General features: G+C 33.9%; 1 protein-coding gene across 1 annotated transcript in view; it reads right to left on the reverse strand.

Moving 5' to 3' along the window:
* The window catches only part of trpv6 (transient receptor potential cation channel, subfamily V, member 6), a 38,740-nt gene that overhangs the window by 959 nt on the left and 11,190 nt on the right, over positions 1–26,591 (reverse strand). Inside the window, exons 9-16 of the mRNA XM_062064136.1 lie at positions 24,699–24,778; positions 24,489–24,624; positions 22,809–22,895; positions 13,037–13,113; positions 5,189–5,354; positions 1,474–1,540; positions 1,128–1,396; positions 948–1,054 (exon numbers count right to left, since the gene is read on the reverse strand). Coding sequence (XP_061920120.1) covers positions 948–1,054; positions 1,128–1,396; positions 1,474–1,540; positions 5,189–5,354; positions 13,037–13,113; positions 22,809–22,895; positions 24,489–24,624; positions 24,699–24,778 — 989 coding nt within the window. The remainder of the gene's footprint in view (positions 1–947; positions 1,055–1,127; positions 1,397–1,473; positions 1,541–5,188; positions 5,355–13,036; positions 13,114–22,808; positions 22,896–24,488; positions 24,625–24,698; positions 24,779–26,591) is intronic.

The following is a 26,591-nucleotide window of genomic DNA, read 5'->3' on the forward strand; positions in this document are numbered from 1 at the left end:
GCAAGTGCAAGTTAAAACTCCACTATGCAAAGCCAAAGCCATTCATCAACAACACCCAGAAACGCCGCCGGCTTCGCTGGGCCCCGAGCTCATCTAAGATGGACTGATGCAAAATAAAACAAGTGTTCTGTGGTCTGACGAATCCACATTTCAAATAGTTTTTTTGGAAACTGTGGACGTCGTGTCCTCCGGACCAACGAGGAAAAGAACCATCCGGATTGTTCTAGGTGCAAAGTGTAAAAGCCAGCATGTGTGATGGTATGGGGGTGTATTAGTGGCCAAGACATGGGTAACTTACACATCTGTGAAGGTACCATTAATGCTGAAAGGTACATACAGGTTTTGGAGCAACATATGTTGCCATCCAAGCAACGTTATCATGGACGCCCCTGCTTATTTCAGCAAAACCACGTGTTACAACCGCGTGGCTTCTTAGTAAAAGAGTGCGGGTACTAGACTGGCCTGCCTGTAGTCCAGACCTGTCTCCCATTGAAAATGTGTGAAGCCTAAAATAGCAGAAGGGAGACTGTTGAACAACTTAAGCTGCACATCAAGCAAGAATGGGAAATAATTCCACTTCAAAAATGTGTCTCCTCAGTTCCCAAACCTTTACTGAGTGTTGTTAAAAGGAAAGGCCATGTAACACAGTGGTAAAAACGCCCCTGTGACAACTTTTTTGCAATGTGTTGCTGCCGTGAAATTCTAAGTTAATGATTATTTGCCCCCAAAAAAATGAAGTTTTATTAAATATCTTGTCTTTGGAGTCTATTTTTAATTGAATATAAGTTGAAAAGGATTTGCAACGTACCAACTTTACTGGTTTTGTATTTTTTTTTTGTTAAACTTCAATTCTAGTCATGGTTTTAGACAGCCTTAGAATCAAAGGATCTGGGTGGACTCTCCCCTCTTAAAGGGACAGTCCACTCCTAAACTTCTCCACGTCTCACCGGAGGTACCAGCGCTCTTTGAGACCGTAGCTGAGCCCGCACACTCCGAGTCGGGGCCAAAGGCAGCGGGGCAGCCTCCTCTCCAGCATCAGCGTCGTCGCCACCACCTGCGCGGACAGCAGTCACATGACGGCAAAAACAAAAAAAAAACGCCGACGGCGAGCAAAAGCCGTGGGTCACCTGAGTCCGCCACAGCTCGTCTCTCTCCTGGGCCACCCGCCAGTGGGTGTCGCTCATCATGGCGATCAGCAGGTTGAGCAGGAGGATGTAGGACACCACGGAGAAGGCGCAGTGCAGCACGTGGACGATAGGGGGCGTGGCGAAGGAGTGGTCCACCGGCAGGTCGATGAGGCCCACGCTGAGCTCGAACTGGGAGAAGAGCGTGATGGGGAAGGAGCGATACGCCGGGAGGGACTCCGGATCCTGGGTCATGTACACCATCCACAGGGCTGGGGGGGTAAAAATAACATGTATCACCATAGATATCCATCTTGGATCGCTTTCCTCCGACTGGGAGCGTACTCACAGGTTGAAAAGCCCAGCAGAACTATGAAGCTCAGCCACATGAACTTGGTCAGATCTCCGAATATAATCTAGGAACAGAGCAGATACAGATACAGTCAACATGGAAGTCACAACTACACTGCAAAAAGTCGGTGTTCAAAAACAAGAAAAACATAAATAAAATTAGGGGTATTTTATTTAAAGTAATTAAAATTATCTGCCAATAGAACAAGAAAATTTGGCTTGTCAACACTTTCCAAAACAAGTAAACATAAAGCTGCAAGCAGCGATGGACGGGACCGACTTTGAAGGCTCATAAAATCCAAACTGGAGCAGTAATTAAAACTCTTTCATCAACATTTAATCAGAAGGGTTCAATCTCTCTCCTGTGGTAATTTGAAGCCGACACGACAAACGCGCTCAGAGGAGATAATGTTTGAAAAAAGGTGACTGTTTTTACTTAACTTTCGTCTTGAAGGGGGAATTGCAAACTTCCTGTTGATTTTTGCTGGGGGTTGTCAGTGTATGAAATCTAGGTCTAAGTGAGACCCACATAGAGGTTTTTGTTTCATGTCTCTACGACATTCCTACTGGGAGTTAGAGGCAGTTGTGTCTGTGTTTTCTTCCTAGGGGGCGCTGGAGCGCAATTTTGAGTTTTGGGGTTTGGTTTTTTGATTAGATCGCGATTTTTGCCAGTCCTGATGTGTGTGTCCAATTTGGTGAGTTTTGAAGCATGTTAAGGGGGTCAAATTACAGCTCAAAGAGGCAGCGGTATAATAATAAAACGCTAGAAATACAATAAGGTCCCCTGTCCCAAAGGGACTCTGTCCCTAATTAGCTGGGGATTAAAGTTGGAAAAGTCGGCAAAAGTCCCCAAAATGTTCAAAATACCTACCCTTGGGGATTAATAAAGTATTTCTGATTCTGATTCAAAAACATAATCCCTTTATTTAGTACGGAATAGAAAAGTTAAAAAAAAACCTTATTTAAACTACAAACATGTTTAACCGACTTAAATCATTTAAAAACAATAAAAATAAAATACATGACCTAAATTAATAATACATTGTTATTTATTAAATTTCTATAACATTATTTATTTTTTTGTTTATTGTTATTATTATTATTATTATTATTATTAGTATTATTATTTTGTTAATCAGCAACATTAATTCAAGAGCAAAATATTTAAAGCCCTTTAACCTACACAATAAAAATAAATCCATCCATCCATTTTCTACCGCTTGTCCCTTTGTCCCTTTATTAATCCCTCGGGGATTAATAAAGTATTTCTGATTCTGATTTAAAAAATAATCCCTTTATTTAGTATGTAACAGAAAAAAGAAAAAAAAACTTATTTAAACTACAAACATTTTTAACCGATTTAGATCATTTAAAAATGTTTTAAATAAGATACATTACCTAAATAAATAATACATTGTTATTTATTAAATTGATATACTATTATTTATTTTTTTGTTTATTTTTATTATAATTATTATTTTGTTAATCAGCAACATTAATTCAAGAGCACAAGATTTAAAAGCCGTTTAACCTACACAATAAAAATAAATCCATCCATCCATTTTCTAGCGCTTGTGCCTCTTTCACTTTATTAATCCCCTTTGGGGATTAATAAAGTATTTCTGATTCTGATTCTGATTCTGAATAAAAAAAGAATCCCTTTATTTAGTATGTAACAGAAAATAAAAAAAACACACTTATTTAAACTACAAACATTTAAAAACAATAAAAATAAAATACATTACCTAAATAAATAATACATTGTTATTTATTAAATGTATATAATAGTTTTAGTTTTTTTGTTTATTGTTATTATTATTGTTATTATTATTATTATTATTATTATTATTTTGTCAATCAGCAACATTAATTCAAGAGCACAATATTTAAAGCAATTTAACCTACACAATAAAAATAAATCCATCCATCCATTTTCTACCGCTTGTCCCTTTGTCCCTTTATTAATCCCCTCGGGGATTAATAAAGTATTTCTGATTCTGATTCTGATTCCAAAAAATAATCCCTTTTTTTAGTAAGGAACAGAAAAGTAAAAAAAAAAAACGTATTTAAACTATAAACATTTTTAACCGTCTTAAATCATTTAAAAACAATACAAATAAAATACATTACCTAAATAAACAATACATTGTTATTTATTAAATGTATAGAATATTTTGTGTTTGTTTATTGTTTTTATTATTATTAATATTATTATTTTGTTAATCAGCAACATTAATTCAAGAGCACAATATTTAAAGCCCTTTAACCTACACAATAAAAATAAATCCATCCATTCATTTTCTACCGCTTGTCCCTTTGTCCCTTTATTAATCCCCTCAGGGATTAATAAAGTAATTCTGATTCTAATCAAAAAAAGAATCCCTTTATTTAATATGTAACAGAACATTTATTTAAAAAATTATTTAAACTACAAACATTTTTAACCGATTTAAATCATTTAAAAATGTTTTAAATAAAATACATTACCTAAATAAATAATACATTGTTATTTATTAAATTTAAATATTATTATTCTTTGTTTATTATTATTATTATTATTATTATTATTATTATTATTATTATTATTATTATTATTATGTTGTTAATCAGCAACATTAATTCAAGAGCACAATATTTAAAGCACTTTAACCTACACAATAAAAATAAATCCATCCATCCATTTTTTACCGCTTGTCCCTTTGTCCTTTTATTAATCCCCTCAGGGATTAATAAAGTATTTCTGATTCTGATTCTGATTAAAAAAACAATCCCTTTATTTAGTACGTAACAGAAAAGAAAAAAAAAACCTTATTTAAACTACAAACATTTTTAACCGACTTAAATCATTTTAAATAAAAAAATAAATTACCTAAATAAACAATAAATTGTTATTTATTAAATGTATATAATTTTTTTGTTTTGTTTCTTTATTATTATTATTATTATTATTAATATATTAATCAGCAACATTAATTCAAGAGCACAATATTTAAAGCCCTTTAACCTACACAATAAAAATAAATCCATCCATCCATTTTCTACCGCTTGTCCCTTTGTCCCTTTATTAATCCCATCCGGGATTAATAAAGTATTTCTGATTCTGATTCTGATTCTGATTCAAAAAAGTAATCCTTTTTTTTAGTACGGAACAGAAAAGTAAAAAAAAAACTTATTTAAACTACAAACATTTTTAACCGACTTAAATCATTTAAAAACAATAAAAATAAAATACATCACCTAAATAAATAATACATTGTTATTTATTAAATTAATATAATAATTTTTTTTTTTTTTTTATTGTTATTATTATTATTATTATTATTTTGTTAATCAGATTAAAATTAAAAAAATATTCCCTTTATTTAATATGTAACAGAAATTAAAAATAAAAAAAATTACACTACAAACATTTTTAACCGATTTAAATCATTTAAAAATGTTAAATTAAATTTATATACAATTAAATGTATATAAAATTATTATTTTTTTTGTTTATTGTTATTATTATTATTATTTTATTAATCAGCAACATTAATTCAAGAGCACAATATTTAAAGCCCTTTAACCTACACATTAAAAATACATGTTTTCATCAAAATAAAGAAGTCAGCATTAAAACTACCGAAACTGAAACTGAACTCTCTGCCACAGCACCATCTAGTGTCGGGCATGAATGACTACCTACCAGACGAAAAAAAAAAAAGGCTTTCTACCTTCTGTATCATGATGACGTACGGGCCCAGCATCTCAAAGCCGCGGGCGAAGAACATGACGTTGCTCCAGCCCAGCACCAAACACAAGGCCATGACCTCGGCCTCGCCCTGCACGCCACACGCTCTGAACACGCACAGCAGCACCACCAGGCATGCGTAGCTCACACTGCAACAACACACACACACACACACAAACACACACACACATACTGGTTATCTGGTCCATGGGGACCACATTGAAATAATTTTGCATATTTTACACACATTTGTACAAACCCCGTTTCCATATGAGTTGGGAAATTGTGTTAGATGTAAATATAAACGGAATACAATGATTTGCAAATCCTTTTCAAGCCATATTCAGTTGAATGCACTACAAAGTCAACATATTTGATGTTCAAACTCATAAACTTTATTTTTTGTTTTGCAAATAATAATTCACTTAGAATTTCATGGCTGCAACACGTGCCAAAGTAGTTGGGAAAGGGCATGTTCACCACTGTGTTGCATGGCCTTTCCTTTTAACAACACTCAGTAAAGGTTTGGGAACTGAGGAGACACATTTTTGAAGCTTCTCAGGTGGAATTCTTTCCCATTCTTGCTTGATGTACAGCTTAAGTTGTTCAACAGTCCGGGGGTCTCCGTTGTGCTATTTTAGGCTTCATAATGCGCCACACATTTTCAATGTCTGGACTACAGGCAGGCCAGTCTAGTACCCGCACTCTTTTACTATGAAGCCACGTTGATGTAACACGTGGCTTGGCATTGTCTTGCTGAAATAAGCAGGGGCGTCCATGGTAACGTTGCTCGGATGGCAACATATGTTGCTCCAAAACCTGTATGTACCTTTCAGCATTAATGGCGCCTTCACAGATGTGTAAGTTACCCATGTCTTGGTCACTAATACACCCCCATACCATCACACATGCTGGCTTTTACACTTTGCGCCTAGAACAATCCGGATGGTTCTTTTCCTCTTTGGTCCGGAGGACACGACGTCCACAGTTTCCAAAAACAATTTGAAATGTGGACTCGTCAGACCACAGGACACTTTTCCACTTTGTATCAGTCCATCTTAGATGAGCTCGGGCCCAGCGAAGCCGACGGCGTTTCTGGGTGTTGTTGATAAACGGTTTTCGCCTTGCATAGGAGAGTTTTAACTTGCACTTACAGATGTAGCGACCAACTGTAGTTACTGACAGTGGGTTTCTGAAGTGTTCCTGAGCCCATGTGGTGATATCCTTTACACACTGATGTTGCTCGTTGATGCAGTACAGCCTGAGGGATTGAAGGTCACGGGCTTAGCTGCTTACGTGCAGTGATTTCTCCAGATTATCTGAACCCTTTGATGACATCACGGACCGTAGATGGTGAAATCCCTGAATTCCTTGCAATAGCTGGTTGAGAAAGGTTTTTCTTAAACTGTTCAACAAATTGCTCAGGCATTTGTTGACAAAGTGGTGACCCTCGCCCCATCCTTGTTTGTGAATGACTGAGCATTTCATGGAATCTACTTTTATACCCAATCATGGCACCCACCTGTTCCCAATTTGCCTGTTCACCTGTGGGATGTTCCAAATAAGTGTTTGATGTGCATTCCTCAGCTTTATCAGTATTTATTGCCACCTTTCCCAACTTCTTTGTCACGTGTTGCTGGCATCAAACCCTAAAGTTAATGATTATTTGCAAAAAAAATGTTTTTATCAGTTTGAACATCAAATATGTTGTCTTTGTAGCATATTCAACTGAATATGGCTTGAAAAGGATTTGCAAATCATTGTATTCCGTTTATATTTACATCTAACACAATTTCCCAACTCATATGGAAACGGGGTTTGTAATATACTGACAGCATTTCATGATTAATATTTATAAATAAAGATTCCTAATAAATAAATATATATTTTTAATTTTTTTTCCCCCATAAAGAAATACAATCATGTGTGCTTACGGACTGTATCCCTGCAGACTGTATTGATCTATATTGATATATAATGTATATATTGTGTTTTTATGTTGATTTAATTTAAAAAATAAAAAAAATAAAAAATAAAACAATTTTTTTGTTTTTTTTGTTTTTTTAAATTAAATTTCTTGCGCGCGGCCCGGTGGTTGGGGACCACTGCTTTAGGGGACCTGTTTTTTTGTTCCCATACCGTCAGAGGTCCCCTAAAGGTGACTGTGTAAACCAGGGGTGTCCAAACTTTTCCCGCTGAGGGCCGCACACTGAAATATCAAAGCAAGCGGGGGCCATTTTGATATTTTTTATTTTAAAAACCAATACAATATATGCATAAAAAATTTACATTTAGGCCTCCACTCAGGCTTGATCCTGGGGACCCCAAAGGGTTTAGTAAAAAAAAATATTTAAAATGTGTCATTATTTAGTATTATTATTATTATTATCCAAGGTTTAAATATCCAGATCAACATTAGGTCTATCCGTCAATATAAAGTTTTTTTTTTAATATTTACGCTGTATGCTCTTTTTGTCAAAGAAAACCCTGTTTTTTTATGGAAAAAACACAAAATATGCAAAATTTTCCCCCAATAACATTTTAAAGTGGAATATTTGAGATAATATAGTAATTGGAGCTCATAGCATAACTCAAAACAACATTGATGCATTATTATTTTTTGAGCAATGACACTTAAAAAAAAAAATTAAAAAAAAAATCCCACTAATATTATTGGGGATCAAAAAGGGTCATGCTCAGTAAAGTATTAAAAAATAAATAATAATTTTTTTTTTTTTACTTTTAACACAATAGTCTCAAGATCAACTTCAGATCCATCCGTCAATTATAACTTTTATTGTTGTTTATGTTATTTGTTTGTTCGTTTTAGGCCCTTGTTTAAAAAAAAAAACAGCTTATTTTTTTATACGGCAAACACAAAATATGCAACATTTTCCCCCAATAACATTTTAAAGTGGAATATTTGAGATAATATAATAATTGGAGCTCATAGCATAACTCATAACAACATTGATGCATTATTATTTTTTGAGCAATGACACTTAAAAAAAAATAAATAAATAAAAAATAAAAAAAAAGTCCCACTAATATTATTGGGGATCAAAAAGGGTCATGCTCAGTAAAGTATTAAAAAATAAATAATAATTTATTTTTTGTTACTTTTAACACAATAGTCTCAAGATCAACTTCAGATCCATCCGTCAATTATAACTTTTATTGTTGTTTATGTTATTTGTTTGTTCGTTTTAGGCCCTTGTTTAAAAAAAAAAAAAACAGCTTATTTTTGTATACGGCAAACACAAAATATGCAACATTTTCCCCCAATAACATTTTAAAGTGGAATATTTGGGATAATATAATAATTGGAGCTCATAGCATAACTCATAACAACATTGATGCATTATTATTTTTTGAGCAATGACACTTAAAAAAAAAAAAAAAAAAAAAAAAAAAAAGTCCCACTAATATTATTGGGGATCAAAAAGGGTCATGCTCAGTAAAGTATTAAAAAATAAATAAGAATTTACTTTTTTTACTTTTAACACAATAGTCTCAAGATCAACTTCGGATCCATCCGTCAATTATAACTTTTATTGTTGTTCATGTTATTTGTTTGTTCGTTTTAGGCCCTTGTTTTAAAAAAAAAAAAAAAAGCTTATTTTTTTATACGGCAAACACAAAATATGCAACATTTTCCCCCAATAACATTTTAAAGTGGAATATTTGAGATAATATAATAATTGGAGCTCATAGCATAACTCATAACAACATTGATGCATTATTATTTTTTGAGCAATGACACTTAAAAAAAAAAAAAAAAAAAAAAAAAAAAAAAAAAAAAAAAGTCCCACTAATATTATTGGGGATCAAAAAGGGTCATGCTCAGTAAAGTATTAAAAAATAAATAATAATTTATTTTTTTTACTTTTAACACAATAGTCTCAAGATCAACTTCAGATCCATCCGTCAATTATAACTTGTATTGTTGTTTATGTTATTTGTTTGTTCGTTTTAGGCCCTTGTTTAAAAAAAAAAAAAAAAGCTTATTTTTTTATACGGCAAACACAAAATATGCAACATTTTCCCCCAATAACATTTTAAAGTGGAATATTTGAGATAATATAATAATTGGAGCTCATAGCATAACTCATAACAACATTGATGCATTATTATTTTTTGAGCAATGACACTTAAAAAAAAAAAAAAAAAAAAAAAAAAAAAAAGTCCCACTAATATTATTGGGGATCAAAAAGGGTCATGCTCAGTAAAGTATTAAAAAATAAATAATAATTTATTTTTTTTTACTTTTAACACAATAGTCTCAAGATCAACTTCAGATCCATCCGTCAATTATAACTTGTATTGTTGTTCATGTTATTTGTTTGTTCGTTTTAGGCCCTTGTTTAAAAAAAAAAAAAACAGCTTATTTTTTTATACGGCAAACACAAAATATGCAACATTTTCCCCCAATAACATTTTAAAGTGGAATATTTGAGATAATATAATAATTGGAGCTCATAGCATAACTCATAACAACATTGATGCATTATTATTTTTTGAGCAATGACACTTAAAAATAAAAAATAAAAATAAAAAATAGTCCCACTAATATTATTGGGGATCAAAAAGGGTCATGCTCAGTAAAGTATTAAAAAATAAATAATTTATTTTTTTTACTTTTAACACAATAGTCTCAAGATCAACTTCAGATCCATCCGTCAATTACAACTTTTATTGTTGTTTATGTTATTTGTTTGTTCGTTTTAGGCCCTTGTTTAAAAAAAAAAAAAACAGCTTATTTTTTTATACGGCAAACACAAAATATGCAACATTTTCCCCCAATAACATTTTAAAGTGGAATATTTGAGATAATATAATAATTGGAGCTCATAGCATAACTCATAACAACATTGATGCATTATTATTTTTTGAGCAATGACACTTAAAAAAAAAAAAAAAAAAAAAAAATTTAAAAAAAAGTCCCACTAATATTATTGGGGATCAAAAAGGGTCATGCTCAGTAAAGTATTAAAAAATAAATAATAATTTATTTTTTTTTACTTTTAACACAATAGTCTCAAGATCAACTTCAGATCCATCCGTCAATTATAACTTTTATTGTTGTTTATGTTATTTGTTTGTTCGTTTTAGGCCCTTGTTTAAAAAAAAAAAAAAAACAGCTTATTTTTTTATACGGCAAACACAAAATATGCAACATTTTCCCCCAATAACATTTTAAAGTGGAATATTTGAGATAATATAAGAATTGGAGCTCATAGCATAACTCATAACAACATTGATGCATTATTATTTTTTGAGCAATGACACTTAAAAAAAAAAAAAAAAAAAAAAAAAAAAAAAAAAGTCCCACTAATATTATTGGGGATCAAAAAGGGTCATGCTCAGTAAAGTATTAAAAAATTAATAATAATTTATTTTTTTTACTTTTAACACAATAGTCTCAAGATCAACTTCAGATCCATCCGTCAATTATAACTTGTATTGTTGTTTATGTTATTTGTTTGTTCGTTTTAGGCCCTTGTTTAAAAAAAAAAAAAAAAGCTTATTTTTTTATACGGCAAACACAAAATATGCAACATTTTCCCCCAATAACATTTTAAAGTGGAATATTTGAGATAATATAATAATTGGAGCTCATAGCATAACTCATAACAACATTGATGCATTATTATTTTTTGAGCAATGACACTTAAAAAAAATAAAAAATAAAAAATAAAAAAAAGTCCCACTAATATTATTGGGGATCAAAAAGGGTCATGCTCAGTAAAGTATTAAAAAATAAATAATAATTTATTTTTTTTACTTTTAACACAATAGTCTCAAGATCAACTTCAGATCCATCCGTCAATTATAACTTGTATTGTTGTTTATGTTATTTGTTTGTTCGTTTTAGGCCCTTGTTTAAAAAAAAAAAAAAAAGCTTATTTTTTTATACGGCAAACACAAAATATGCAACATTTTCCCCCAATAACATTTTAAAGTGGAATATTTGAGATAATATAATAATTGGAGCTCATAGCATAACTCATAACAACATTGATGCATTATTATTTTTTGAGCAATGACACTTAAAAAAAAAAAAAAAAAAAAAAAAAAAAAAAAAAAAGTCCCACTAATATTATTGGGGATCAAAAAGGGTCATGCTCAGTAAAGTATTAAAAAATAAATAATAATTTATTTTTTTTTACTTTTAACACAATAGTCTCAAGATCAACTTCAGATCCATCCGTCAATTATAACTTGTATTGTTGTTCATGTTATTTGTTTGTTCGTTTTAGGCCCTTGTTTAAAAAAAAAAAAAACAGCTTATTTTTTTATACGGCAAACACAAAATATGCAACATTTTCCCCCAATAACATTTTAAAGTGGAATATTTGAGATAATATAATAATTGGAGCTCATAGCATAACTCATAACAACATTGATGCATTATTATTTTTTGAGCAATGACACTTAAAAATAAAAAATAAAAATAAAAAATAGTCCCACTAATATTATTGGGGATCAAAAAGGGTCATGCTCAGTAAAGTATTAAAAAATAAATAATTTATTTTTTTTACTTTTAACACAATAGTCTCAAGATCAACTTCAGATCCATCCGTCAATTACAACTTTTATTGTTGTTTATGTTATTTGTTTGTTCGTTTTAGGCCCTTGTTTAAAAAAAAAAAAAACAGCTTATTTTTTTATACGGCAAACACAAAATATGCAACATTTTCCCCCAATAACATTTTAAAGTGGAATATTTGAGATAATATAATAATTGGAGCTCATAGCATAACTCATAACAACATTGATGCATTATTATTTTTTGAGCAATGACACTTAAAAAAAAAAATAAAAATAAAAAATTTAAAAAAAAGTCCCACTAATATTATTGGGGATCAAAAAGGGTCATGCTCAGTAAAGTATTAAAAAATAAATAATAATTTATTTTTTTTTACTTTTAACACAATAGTCTCAAGATCAACTTCAGATCCATCCGTCAATTATAACTTTTATTGTTGTTTATGTTATTTGTTTGTTCGTTTTAGGCCCTTGTTTAAAAAAAAAAAAAAACAGCTTATTTTTTTATACGGCAAACACAAAATATGCAACATTTTCCCCCAATAACATTTTAAAGTGGAATATTTGAGATAATATAAGAATTGGAGCTCATAGCATAACTCATAACAACATTGATGCATTATTATTTTTTGAGCAATGACACTTAAAAAAAAAAAAAAAAAAAAAAAAAAAAAAGTCCCACTAATATTATTGGGGATCAAAAAGGGTCATGCTCAGCAAAGTATTAAAAAATAAATAATAATTTATTTTTTTTACTTTTAACACAATAGTCTCAAGATCAACTTCAGATCCATCCATCAATTATAACTTTTGTTTGTTCGTTTTAGGCCCTTGTTAAAAAAAAAAAAACAGCTTATTTTTTTATACGGCAAACACAAAATATGCAACATTTTCCCCCAAAAAATGTCTCAAAGTGGAATATTTAATGTGACGTAATTGGAGCCTTGAAGAGGTCAATAATTCATAATGACATTGATTTTGATTCTTTTTTTTTTTTTTTTAAAGAAAGAAACATTTTATTGTTACATTTCACCTGTTTGCTCTTTTATACCACTTTTTATGTTTTTAATTTTTTTTTATTCGTATTTTTAGAATGTGCCACGGGGCCGTTAAAATATTACCCGCGGGCCGCAAATGGCCCGCACTTTGGACACCCCTGGTCTAAACAGAGCGATGTCCCCATTAAGTAAGCACACACACACACACACACACACACACACACACACACACACACACACACACACACACACACACACATTGGAATCCCAAAGGCTTCACTCACAGGGTGACATGGAAGGGGCCGCCCAGTGCTGTCTGACCGAAGTAACGCTTGGCGCCCACTCTCAGGATGTCAGGGATCTGAGGGTGGCAACAATCAGTGCACATGGCACAACAATGCACACTAAATCTTCCACGTCCACCAAAAGAGAAATTCCCAAGTAAACGATACACTGACAAAAAAATATATATATATGTGTATGTATACAAAACCCAAAAGCAGTGAAGTTGTCACGTTGTGTAAATGGTAAATAAAAAGAGAATACAACAAATCCTTTTCAACGTATATTCAATTGAATATATTGCCGGTGTTTTCCTGTAGTGGCTTCATGTCTTCCTTTGAGCGCTATTCCGCGCACCTGCTTTGTGTTAGCAAGCAAGGCTATTTACGTTGTTGCTATCCTTCTTTGCGTGGACATTGTTGATTGTCACGTCACGTACGGATGTACTTTGTGGACGCCGTAAGTTTTTGCTGTCGTCCAGCATTCTGTCTCTGTTTACTTTGTAGCCAGTTCAATTTGACTTTCATTTTGCGTAGCCTTTTCCTTTCCCTTTCGTTCATTTTGGGTTTAAGCATTTGCCTCCCACTGCAAATCGGGATCACAACAAACTATCCTCGTCTCACCCGACAAATTCCGACTTTTACAAAGCAATGCTGCCACCTACTGACATGGAGTATTACGCGGTTACCCTGCCGAGTTTTACACAGCACAGACACTAAGCCACGGCACATTATTGGCAGATTCTAATTATTGATTTGCCAAAAATATTTTTGGGATAAATTAGGTGAAGTCGCATAATTTCACACGGCACACCAGACAATATCTCACGGCACACTAGTGTGCCGCGGCACAGTGGTTGAAAAACACTGGAATAGACTGCAAAGACAAGATATTTCATGTTCAAACTGAGAAATTTCATTTTTTTTTGCAAATAATCAAAAAGTTGTGACAGGGGCATTTTTACCACTGTGTTACATGGCCTTTCCTTTTAACAACACTCAGTAAACGTTTGGGAACTGAGGAGACACATTTTTGAGGTGAAATTCTTTCCCATTCTTGCTTGATGTACAACTTAAGTTTATTCTCATATTTTAGCCTTCACACATGTTCAATGTCTGGACTACAGGCAGGCCAGTCTAGTACCGGCACTCTTTTACTATGAAGCCACGTGGCTTGGCATTGTCTTGCTGAAATAAGCAGGGGCGTCCATGGTAACGTTGCTTGGATGGCAACATATGTTCCTTTCAGCATTAATGGTGCCTTCACAGATGTGTAAGTTACCCATGTCTTGGTCACTAATACACACCCATACCATCACACATGCTGCCTTTTTTCACTTTGCGCCTAGAACAATCCGGATGGTTCTTTCCCTCTTTGGTCCGGAGTCCACGATTTGAAATGTGGACTCGACAGACCACAGAACACTTTTCCACTTTGCATCAGTCCATCTTAGATGAGCTCGGGCCCAGCAAAGCCGGCGGCGTTTCTGGGTGTTGTTGATCAATAGCTTTGGTTTGCATAGTAGAGTTTTAACTTGCACTTACAGATGTAGCGACCAACTGTAGTTACTCACAGTGGTTTTCTGAAGTGTTCCTGAGCCCATGTGGTGATATCCTTTACATACTAATGTCGCTTTTTGATGCAGTATCGCCTAAGGGATCCAAAGTCACGGGCTTGCTGCTTACGTGCAGATTCTCTGAACCTCTTGATGATATTACGGACCATAAATTATTTGCAATAGCTGGTTGAGAAATGTTGTTCTTAAACGCATTTGTTGACAAAGTGGTGACCCTCGCCCCGTCCTTGTTTTGTGAATGACTGAGCATTTCATGGAAGCTGCTTTTATACCCAATCATGGCACCCACCTGTTCCCAATTAGCCTGTTCACCTGTGGGATGTTCCAAATAAGTGTTTGATGAGCATTCCTCAACTTTCTCAGTCTTTTTTGCCACTTGTGCCAGCTTTTTTGAAACATGTTGCAGGCATCAAATTCCAAATGAGCTATTATCTGCAAAAAATAACAACATTTTTCAGTTCGAACGTTAAATATCTCGTCTTTGCAGTCTATTCAATTGAATATAAGTTGAAAAGGATTTGCAAATCATTGTATTCTCTTTTTATTTACCTTTTACACAACGTGACAACTTCACTGCTTTTGGGTTTTGTATATATATATATATATATGTAAATATATATATGTATATATATATATATATATATATATATATATATATATATATATATATATATATATATATATATATATATATATATATATATATATATATATAAACATATATATATATATATATATATATATATATATATATATATATATATATACATATATATATATATATATATATATATATATATATATATATATATATATATATATATATATATATATATATATATATATATATATATATATATATATATAGCGGAGTATTAGAAACCGATTGAACCCTCTTGACACTCATCCTCTATCTTTGTGTCTGTGTCTGTGGCTGGGGGTGGGGCATTAGTATTATATACATCCATCCATCCATCCATTTTCTACAGCTTGTCCCAGTATGCAAATATAAAAAAAGCTTGTTGTGAAAATATTGTTGGAATTTCACAAGAAAAAGGTCACAAATTCACAAGAAAAACTTGGAATTTTGGCAGTATTATAATGAAAGTCGTCATTTTACTCAACACAAGTCCAAATGTTACAAGAAAAACGGAACATTTGTGCAATATTATGATAAAAGTTGGAATTTTACTCAATGACAGTCGCAGTTTTACAAGAAAAAGCTTAACATTTTGGCAATTTTATGAAAAGAGTCGTATTTTTATTTGATAAAAGTCACAATTTTATAAGAAAAACTTGAAAATGCGGGCAATATTATGATAATAATCTGAAATGTACTTGACAAAAGTCATACTTTTACTCAAAAAAAGTCACTTTTTTACAAGAACAACAAATAAATGGTCAATTATGTGATAAAAGTCTGAATTTTTGTACAACAAATGTCACCAATTTGCATTAAAAAGTAATAATTATACACAAAAAAGTTATAATTTAACCAGAAAATATTGCAATATTACAGAAAGAATATGAGAAATTGTTCCCAATTTTGTAAGAAAAAAATCGACACTTAGTGAGGAAAATACTTTGTTATTTGCTTTATTTGTTTTAAATGTTTTGTTTGTAATTGGTCTTTAATCTTCACTATTGTCATTACAGTATGTCTCTATATACATATTTATTTTATTTGTCGTATTCATTTTGGCCAAAGGGGGCGCATTTCAATTTCTTACACACACTTGTTATTTCATATGTTGACCAGAGGGGGAGCACTTTTAAAAGCGACACACAGTCAATGTGAAAAATCCCTCCTTTTAGGGACCACCCTCATGTTGATAGATGTCACCACCACGGGTGCAAATGAGACATTCTCTATTAGATGCAATGGGAATGCAGCTGAGATAGGCTCCAGCACCCCCCGTGACTCCAAAAGGGACAAGCGGTAGAAAATGGATGGATGGATGGGTTTTCAGTATTGGGACCATGATTTATGTCCTAACTTGTTCATACCTCCTCATATGGAAGCTACTTTTCCTTGTTGATGTCTCAAGATGGGTTAAAATACAAGAACACACACACACACACACACACACACACACACACACACACACACACACACACACACACTTGTATTTGTTACCTTCTTGAGACGTGAGAAAAATGCCTCCCTCTTTTGGACCAGCCTTTTTAGATATATAAAGATGTGCATTTACAACATTAATAATATATACATACTATGCAAATATGAAAAAAACGTTGTTGTGAAAAATGAGTTGGAATTTCACAAGAAAAATGTCACAATTTCACAAGAAAAACTTAGAATTTTGGCAGAATTATAATAAAAGTCCTCATTTTACTCAACGCAAGTCAAAATGTGCAATATTACAAGAAAAGCTTAAAATGTTGGCAATTTCATGAAGAGAGTCATAATTTTAATCGACCAATGTCACAATTTTATAAGAAAACTTTAAAATTTTGGCAATGTTCTAACAATAATCTGAATTTTACATGGCGAAATTATGGCAGAAGTCATAATTTTACTCAAAAAATGTCCCTCCTTTACAAGAACAACAACAAAAATTGGCAATACTGCGCTAAAAGTCGGAATTGTATATGACACGTCACCATTTTGCGTTAAAAAGTAATAATTTTAAGAGAAAATATTACAATATTACAGAAATAGAAAGAATATGAGAAATTGTTCCCAATTTTATAAGAAAAATGTTGACACATTGTGAGAAAAAGACTGCTTTTAGTTATTTATTTATTTATTGTTTTATATTACTCCAAGTTATTACAGTATGCCTCTATTTACATATTTATTTATTTTTTTTAAAAGTCATTTTGGCCAAAGGGGGCGCATTTCAATTTCTTACACACACTTGTCATTTCAAAATGTGACGAGAAAAACGGAACATTTGTGCAATATTATGATAAAAGTTGGAATTTTACTCAAAAACAGTCGCAATTTTACAAAAAAATCTTAAAATAGTGGCAATTTTATTAAAAGAGTTGTAATTTTAATCGACAAAAGTCACAATTTTATAAGAAAACTTAAAAATGTTGACAATATTATAATAATGATTGGAATTTTACTTGGAAAAATTATGACAAAAGTCATAATTTTACTCAAAAAATGTCACTATTTTATAAGAATAACAACAAAAATTGGCAATATTGCGATAAAAGTCGGAATTTTATATGACGCATGTCACCAATTTGCTTTAAAAAGTAATAATTTTACATGAAAAAGTAATACTTTTACGAGAAAATATTACAATATTACAGAAACAGAAAGAATATGAGAATTTTTTCTCAATTTTATAAGAAAAATGTTGACACATTGTGAGAAAAAGACTGCTTTTATTTATTTATTTATTTATTTATTTATTTATATTACTCCAAGTTATTACAGTATGTCTCTATTTACATATTTATTTATTTTTTTAAAACTCATTTTGGCCAAAGGGGGCGCACTTCAATTTCTTACACACACTTGTCATTTAAAAATTTGACGAGAAAAACTGAACATTTGTGCAATATTATGATAAAAGTTGGAATTTTACTCAATAACAGTCACAATTTTACAAGAAAATCTTAAAATAGTGGCAATTTTATTAAAAGAGTTGTAATTTTAATCGACAAAAGTCACACTTTTATAAGAAAACTTAAAAATGTTGACAATATTATAATAATGATTGGAATTTTACTTGGAAAAATTATGACAAAAGTCATAATTTTACTCAAAAAATGTCACTCTTTTATAAGAAAAACAACAACATTGGCTATATTGTGATACAAGTCCGAATTTTATATGACAAATGTCACCATTTTGCATTAAAAAACAACATAATTTTACACAAATTTTTTTATAATTTTACGAGAAAATATTGCGATATTACAGAAACAGAAATAATATGAGAAATTGTTCCTAATTTTAGGAGAAAAAAGTTGACCCATTGTGAGAAAAAGACTGCTTTTAGTAAAAAAAAAAATGTTTTGTAATTTTTTGTTTCGTAATTGGTTTTAATCTTCATTATTTACTTCAAGGTATTACAGTATGTCTCTATATACATATTTATTTATTCCGTTTTTTAATTAATTTTGGCCAAAGGGGGCGCATTTCAATTTCTTACACACACTTGTTGTTTCATATGTTGACCAGAGGGGGAGCACTTTTAAAAGCGACACACAGTCAATGTAAAAAAAATCCCCCCTTTTTGAGACAACCCTCATGTTGATAGATGTCACCACCAGGGGTGCAAATGAGACATTCTCTATTAGATGCAATGTTATTGGGACCATGATTTATGTCATCACTTGTTCACACCTCCTCATATGGAAGATACTTTTCCTTCTTCATGTCTCAAGAAGGGTAGAAATACAAGAACACACACACACACACACACACACACACACACACACACACACACATACACACACACACACACACACACACACTGAAGTAGAGACTCCTAACGTAAACATAAGGTAACAGTAAAAATGATCCAGATCAGCCCCAAAGTTGACTCATTTACACTTTATCCCAAGGCTGAGATTTCCTGAAAGTTGAGTGAAAAGCCACTCATAACTATTGGATTGTGTTGCTGTCTAACTAATTAACTAACTAACTGACTGGCCATTTAACTAAGTGATTAAATAACTGACTGCCTAACTAACTGAATGACTGACTGACTGACTGACTGACTAACTAACTGAATGACTGACTGACTGACTGACTGACTAACTAACTGACTGTCTACCTAAATAACTGACTGACTAACTAACTGACTGTCTACCTAAATTACTGACTGCCTAACTAACTGAATGACTGACTGACTGACTAACTAACTGACTGTCTACCTAAATAACTGACTGACTAACTAACTGAATGACTGACTGACTGACTAACTAACTGACTGTCTACCTAAATAACTGACTGACTAACTAACTGAATGACTGACTGACTGCCTAACTAACTGACTGTCTACCTAAATAGCTGACTGACTAACTAACTGACTGTCTACCTAAATAACTTACTGCCTAACTAACTGAATGACTGACTGACTGCCTAACTAACTGACTGTCTACCTAAATAGCTGACTGACTAACTAACTGAATGACTGACTGACTGACTAACTAACTGGCTGTCTACTTAAATAGCTGACTGACTAACTAACTGAATGACTGACTGACTGACTGACTAACTAACTGACTGTCTACCTAAATAGCTGACTGACTAACTAACTGAACGACTGACTGACTGACTGACTGACTAACTAACTGACTGTCTACCTAAATAACTTACTGACTAACTAACTGACTGTCTACCTAAATAACTGACTGCCTAACTAACTGAATAACTGACTGACTGACTAACTATCTGACTGTCTACCTAAATAACTGACTGACTAACTAACTGAATCACTGACTGACTAACGAACTGACTGTCTACCTAAATAGCTGACTGACTAACTAACTGAATGACTGACTGCCTGACTAACTAGCTTACTGTCTACCTAAATAGCTGACTGACTCACTAACTGACTGTCTACCTAAATAACTGACTGCCTAACTAACTGAATGACTGACTGACTGACTAACTAACTGACTGTCTACCTGAATAACTGACTGACTAACTAACTGAATGACTGACTGACTGACTAACTAACTGACTGTCTACCTAAATAACTTACTGACTAACTAACTGACTGTCTACCTAAATAACTGACTGCCTAACTAACTGAATCACTGACTGACTAACGAACTGACTGTCTACCTAAATAGCTGACTGACTAACTAACTGAATGACTGACTGCCTGACTAACTAGCTTACTGTCTACCTAAATAGCTGACTGACTAACTAACTGAACGACTGACTGACTGACTGACTGACTAACTAACTGACTGTCTACCTAAATAACTTACTGCCTAACTAACTGATTGTCTACCTAAATAACTGACTGCCTAACTAACTGAATAACTGACTGACTGACTAACTAACTGACTGTCTACCTAAATAACTGACTGACTAACTAACTGAATCACTGACTGACTAACTAACTGACTGTCTACCTAAATAGCTGACTGACTAACTAACTGAATGACTGACTGCCTGACTAACTAGCTTACTGTCTACCTAAATAGCTGACTGACTCACTAACTGACTGTCTACCTAAATAACTGACTGCCTAACTAACTGAATGACTGACTGACTGACTGACTAACTAACTGACTGTCTACCTGAATAACTGACTGACTAACTAACTGAATGACTGACTGACTGACTAACTAACTGACTGTCTACCTAAATAACTTACTGACTAACTAACTGACTGTCTACCTAAATAACTGACTGCCTAACTAACTGAATAACTGACTGACTGACTAACTAACTGACTGTCTACCTAAATAACTGACTGCCTAACTAACTGAATAACTGACTGACTGACTAACTAACTGACTGTCTACCTAAATAACTGACTGCATAACTAACTGAATAACTGACTGACTGACTAACTAACTGACTGTCTACCTAAATAACTGACTGACTAACTAACTGAATCACTGACTGACTAACTAACTGACTGTCTACCTAAATAGCTGACTGACTAACTAACTGAATGACTGACTGCCTGACTAACTAGCTTACTGTCTACCTAAATAGCTGACTGACTCACTAACTGACTGTCTACCTAAATAACTGACTGCCTAACTAACTGAATGACTGACTGACTGACTGACTGACTAACTAACTGACTATCTACCTGAATAACTGACTGCCTAACTAACTGAATGACTGACTGACTGCCTAACTAACTGACTGTCTACCTACATAGCTGACTGACTAACTAACTGACTGTCTACCTAAATAACTGACTGCCTAACTAACTGAATGACTGACTGACTGACTAACTAACTGACTGTCTACCTAAATAACTGACTGCCTAACTAACTGAATGACTGACTGACTGACTAACTAACTGACTGTCTACCTAAATAACTGACTGCCTAACTAACTGAATGACTGACTGACTGCCTAACTAACTGACTGTCTACCTAAATAGCTGACTGACTAACTAACTGAATGACTGACTGACTGACTGACTAACTGACTGTCTACCTAAATAGCTGACTGACTAACTAACTGAATGACTGACTGAATGACTAACTAACTGACTGTCTACCTAAATAGCTGACTGACTAACTAACTGAATGACTGACTGACTGACTGACTAACTAACTGACTGTCTACCTAAATAACTTACTGACTAACTAACTGACTGTCTACCTAAATAACTGACTACCTAACTAACTGAATAACTGACTGACTGACTAACTAACTGACTGTCTACCTAAATAGCTGACTGACTAACTAACTGAATGACTGACTGCCTGACTAACTAGCTGACTGTCTACCTAAATAGCTGACTGACTCACTAACTGACTGTCTACCTAAATAACTGACTGCCTAACTAACTGAATGACTGACTGACTGACTAACTAACTGACTGTCTACCTAAATAACTGACTGACTAACTAACTGAATGACTGACTGACTGCCTAACTAACTGAATGTCTACCTAAATAGCTGACTGACTAACTAACTGACTGTCTACCTAAATAACTGACTGCCTAACTAACTGAATGACTGACTGACTGCCTAACTAACTGACTGTCTACCTAAATAGCTGACTGACTAACTAACTGAATGAATGACTGACTGACTAACCAACTGACTGTCTACCTAAATAGCTGACTGACTAACTAACTGAATGACTGACTGACTGACTAACTAACTGACTGTCTACCTAAATAGCTGACTGACTAACTAATTGAATGACTGACTGACTAACTAACTGACTGTCTACCTAAATAACTGACTGCCTAACTAGCTAACTAATGGCATAACCTGATGGCAGGGGTAGATATGGTCAGAGTACTTGCTCCTCTTGTTCTCAGTTCTGCTATGTGCTGCCTTTCCTGTTGTTTTCCCTCTAATTCAAAGGCTTTTTACCTGCACTTTGCCTTCCTGCCTCTGCATCCCGGGGTCCTGCTAACAAAGCCATGCCGCAAACGTCACCCTACTTTCGGAGATGTATTTATTCATCAATTAATACTAAATCCGGAGCAAAAATCATCAAGTTTGCGGGTTGTGGATCGCTGAAGGGGTGGTTAAGGACCAAGGACAGCTCAGGTACCTCCAGCACGAGGATGGCCAAGGCTCCCAGCAGGCTGATGACCTCACCTACCAGGCGCAGGCTGTCCTCCTTGCTCACATAACTCTCCTGGAACATAGACATGTCATTTGTGTTATTATTGTTTAAATAAAAAAAATAAAAAACATGGATATTGGAGTGTGTTTTCAACAATCAAATCATTCCACCGTTTGCAATAAAACATGTTTTCCCTTATTTCACCTTTTTTTTTGTTAAGTACATAACATGTGTTCATTCATAGTTTATATATATATATATATATATATATATATATATATATATATATATATATATATATATATATATATATATATATATATATATATATATATATATATATATATATATATATATATATATATATATATATATATATATATATATATATATATATATATATATATATATATATGTTCACACTGAGAAACTTTTTTTTTTTTGGCAAATATTAGCTCATTTGGAATTTGATTCCTGCGACATGTTTCAAATAAGCTGGCACAAGTGGAAAAAAAGACTGAGAAAGTTGAGGAATGCTCATCAAAACACTTATTTGGAACATCCCCACAGGTGAACAGGCTGATTGGGAACAGGTGGGTGCCATGATTGGGTATAAAAGTAAATTCCATGAAATGTTCAGTCGTTCACAAACAAGGACGGGGCGAGGGTCACCACTTTGTCAACAAATGCCTGAGCAAATTGTTCAAGAACAACATTTATCAACCAGCTATTGCAAGGAATTTAGGGATTTCACCATCTACGGTCCGTGATATCATCAAAGGGTTCAGAGAATCTGGAGAAATCACTGCACGTAAGCGATGATATTACAGACTTTCGATCCCTCAGGCGGTACTGCATCAAAAAGCGACGTCGGTGTGTAAAGGATATCACCACATGGGCTCAGGAACACTTCAAAAAACCACTGTCAGTAGCCACAGTCGGTCGCTACATCTGTAAGTGCAAGTTAAAACTCTACAATGCAAAGCCAAAGCCATTTATCAACAACACCCGGAAACGCCGCCGGCTTCGCTGGGCCCGAGCTCGTCTAAGATGGACTGATGCAAAGTGGGAAAGTGTTCTATGGTCTGACGGAACCACATTTCAAATTGTTTTTTGGAAACTGTGGACGTCGTGTCCTCCGGACCAAAGAGGAAAAGAACCATCCGGATTGTTCTAGGCGCAAAGTGTAAAAGCCAGCATGTGTGATGGTATGGGGGTGTATTAGTGCCCAAGACATGGGTAACTTACACATCTGTGAAGGCACCATTAATGCTGAAAGGTACATACAGGTTTTGGAGCAACATATGTGGCCATCCAAGTAACGTTACCATGGACGCCCCTGCTTATTTCAGCAAGACGATGCCAAGCCACGTGTTACAACAGCGTGGCTTTCATAGTAAAAGAGTGCGGGTACTAGACTGGCCTGCCTGTAGTCCATTGAAAATGTGTGGCGCAATATGAAGCATAAAATACCACAACTTGTTCCCAAACGTTTACTGAGTGTTGTTAAAAGGAAAGGCCATGTAACACAGTGGTGAACATGCCCCTGTGACAACTTGTTTGCTAATTAAATTCTAAAGTTAATGATTATTTGCAAAATTCCCCCAAAATTTGCAGGTTTTCTCACTCGGAGATTAGGACCCTAAGTCGTTGGTCTCGACTCACATGGAGCGTCTTTTGGACTCGGGTGGTTTTGTCCATTTCTGACATGGAGTAGTTCTCCGGCGCGTCCTTCAGGGGGCGATACGTGCAGCAGAGTGTGAAGGTCCCGATGTAGAGCAGGTAGAGCACCATCAGCAGCCTGTCCGCAAGCACCGAGCGTGGAGGTAAGGGGCGCAGAGCAAAGGTGTGCACACGGGGTATTGTTTGGAGCACCTGAAGTAGTGCTTGCCGTAGAGGTTCCACTTGAGGCTGACCAGCTGCCTCACTGGGGTCACCTCCAGTATCCCCCGGGCCTGAAGGCATGATACAAAACAAAAACAATGTTACCCGCGGACTGCACGGAAACGTTCATTGTCAGATTCCACACCGAAATAATCATCTGTTTATTATTATTATTCCGCCTCAGAAGCTTCCACAGCCCAAAGTTTTCATCTGATCAGAACTGTTCCAGTATCAAAATGTCTCAGATTACCCAGAATTCCTGGTTTTCCTGGAAATTTTTAACGTTGCAAATGAATGGGCCGTTTTTCGAACCGATTCAAACCATTCCACTTCCCACACCTTTCACTCAACCTGGACAATCACACTTCCATTTTCCAAGTTAAAAAAAAAATTCCAGGAATTCCCAGAATTCCTGGTTTTCCAAAGCCCTATTTTCACATCTTGTTCTAAAGTTTACACATTCCACATATTTCAGCCGATTCCAACCATTCCACTTTTAAAAACATTCCTCTTACTTGGGACATCAAAAGAAAAAATGTGCTAGTATCTATATTAAAAAATCCCTGTTTTCAGGAAATTCCCAAATTTCCAGGAAATTCCCATTCAAATCAATGGATGTAGTCATAATTCCAAGTCTTACATTTTTATGCCATTTTTTTAACCTGATTCGAACCTTTTAACCATCCACACACACGACTCACCCTGGATATTAAAGGCAAAAATAGGTTTTCCATTTCCCCAAATTCCCGGTTTTCCCGGAATTTCCCGGAATTTCTCCCCAATGACAGTGGCGGCAATATACAAACTTCTGCATATCTCACATTTGTCATCCAATTCAAACCGTTTCAACATCCACACACTCCACTCACATTGGAAATTCAAGCCAGAATGTTTTGCAGTTACAAAAATTCCCTGATTACCCGTAATTACCAGGAATGTATTCTCGTTTTTTTGAGACATTTTTGTCATTGCAAATAAATGGGCCATTTTTCAAACTGATTCAAACCGTTCCACTTCCCACACCTTTCCTTCAACCTGGACAAACACACTACCATTTCCCAAGTTAAAAAAAAATTCCAGGAGTTCCTGGTTTTCCAAAGCCCTATGTTCACATCTTGTTCTAAAGTTTTCACATTCCACATATTTCAGCCGATTCCAACCATTCCACTTTTAAAAACATTCCTTTTACTTGGGACATCAAAAGCACAATTGTGCTAGTATTTATATTAAAAAATCCCTGTTTTCATGAAATTCCCAAAGTTCCAGGAAATTCCCATTTAAATCAATGGATGTAGTCATAATTCCAAGTCTTACATTTTTATGCAATTTTTTAAACTGATTCTAACCTTTTAACCATCCACACACACGACTCACCCTGGATATTAAAGGCAAAAATATGTTTTCCATTTCCTCAAATTCCCGGTTTTCCTGGAATTTCCAGGAATTTCTCCCCAATGACAATGAATGGGCAATATGCAAACTTCTGCATATCGCACATTTTTCATCAAATTCGAACCGTTCCAACATCCACACACTCCACTCACATTGGACATTCAAGCCAGAATGTTTTGCAGTTACAAAAATTCCCTGATTACCCGTAATTACCAGGAATTTATTCTCATTTTTTTGAGACATTTTTGCCATTGCAAATAAATGGGCCATTTTTCAAACTGATTCAAACCGTTCCACTTCCCACACCTTTCCTTCAACCTGGACAAACACACTACCATTTCCCAAGTTTAAAAAAAAAATTCCAGGAATTTCTGGTTTTCCAAAGCCCTATTTTCACCCTTTGTTCTAAAGTTTTCACATTCCACATAGTTCAGCCGATTCCAACCATTCCACTTTTAAAAACATTCCTCTTACTTGGGACATCAAAAGCAC

The sequence above is a fragment of the Entelurus aequoreus genome, linkage group LG11 (genome assembly GCF_033978785.1).
Source record: "Entelurus aequoreus isolate RoL-2023_Sb linkage group LG11, RoL_Eaeq_v1.1, whole genome shotgun sequence".
Lineage (NCBI taxonomy): Eukaryota > Metazoa > Chordata > Actinopteri > Syngnathiformes > Syngnathidae > Entelurus > Entelurus aequoreus.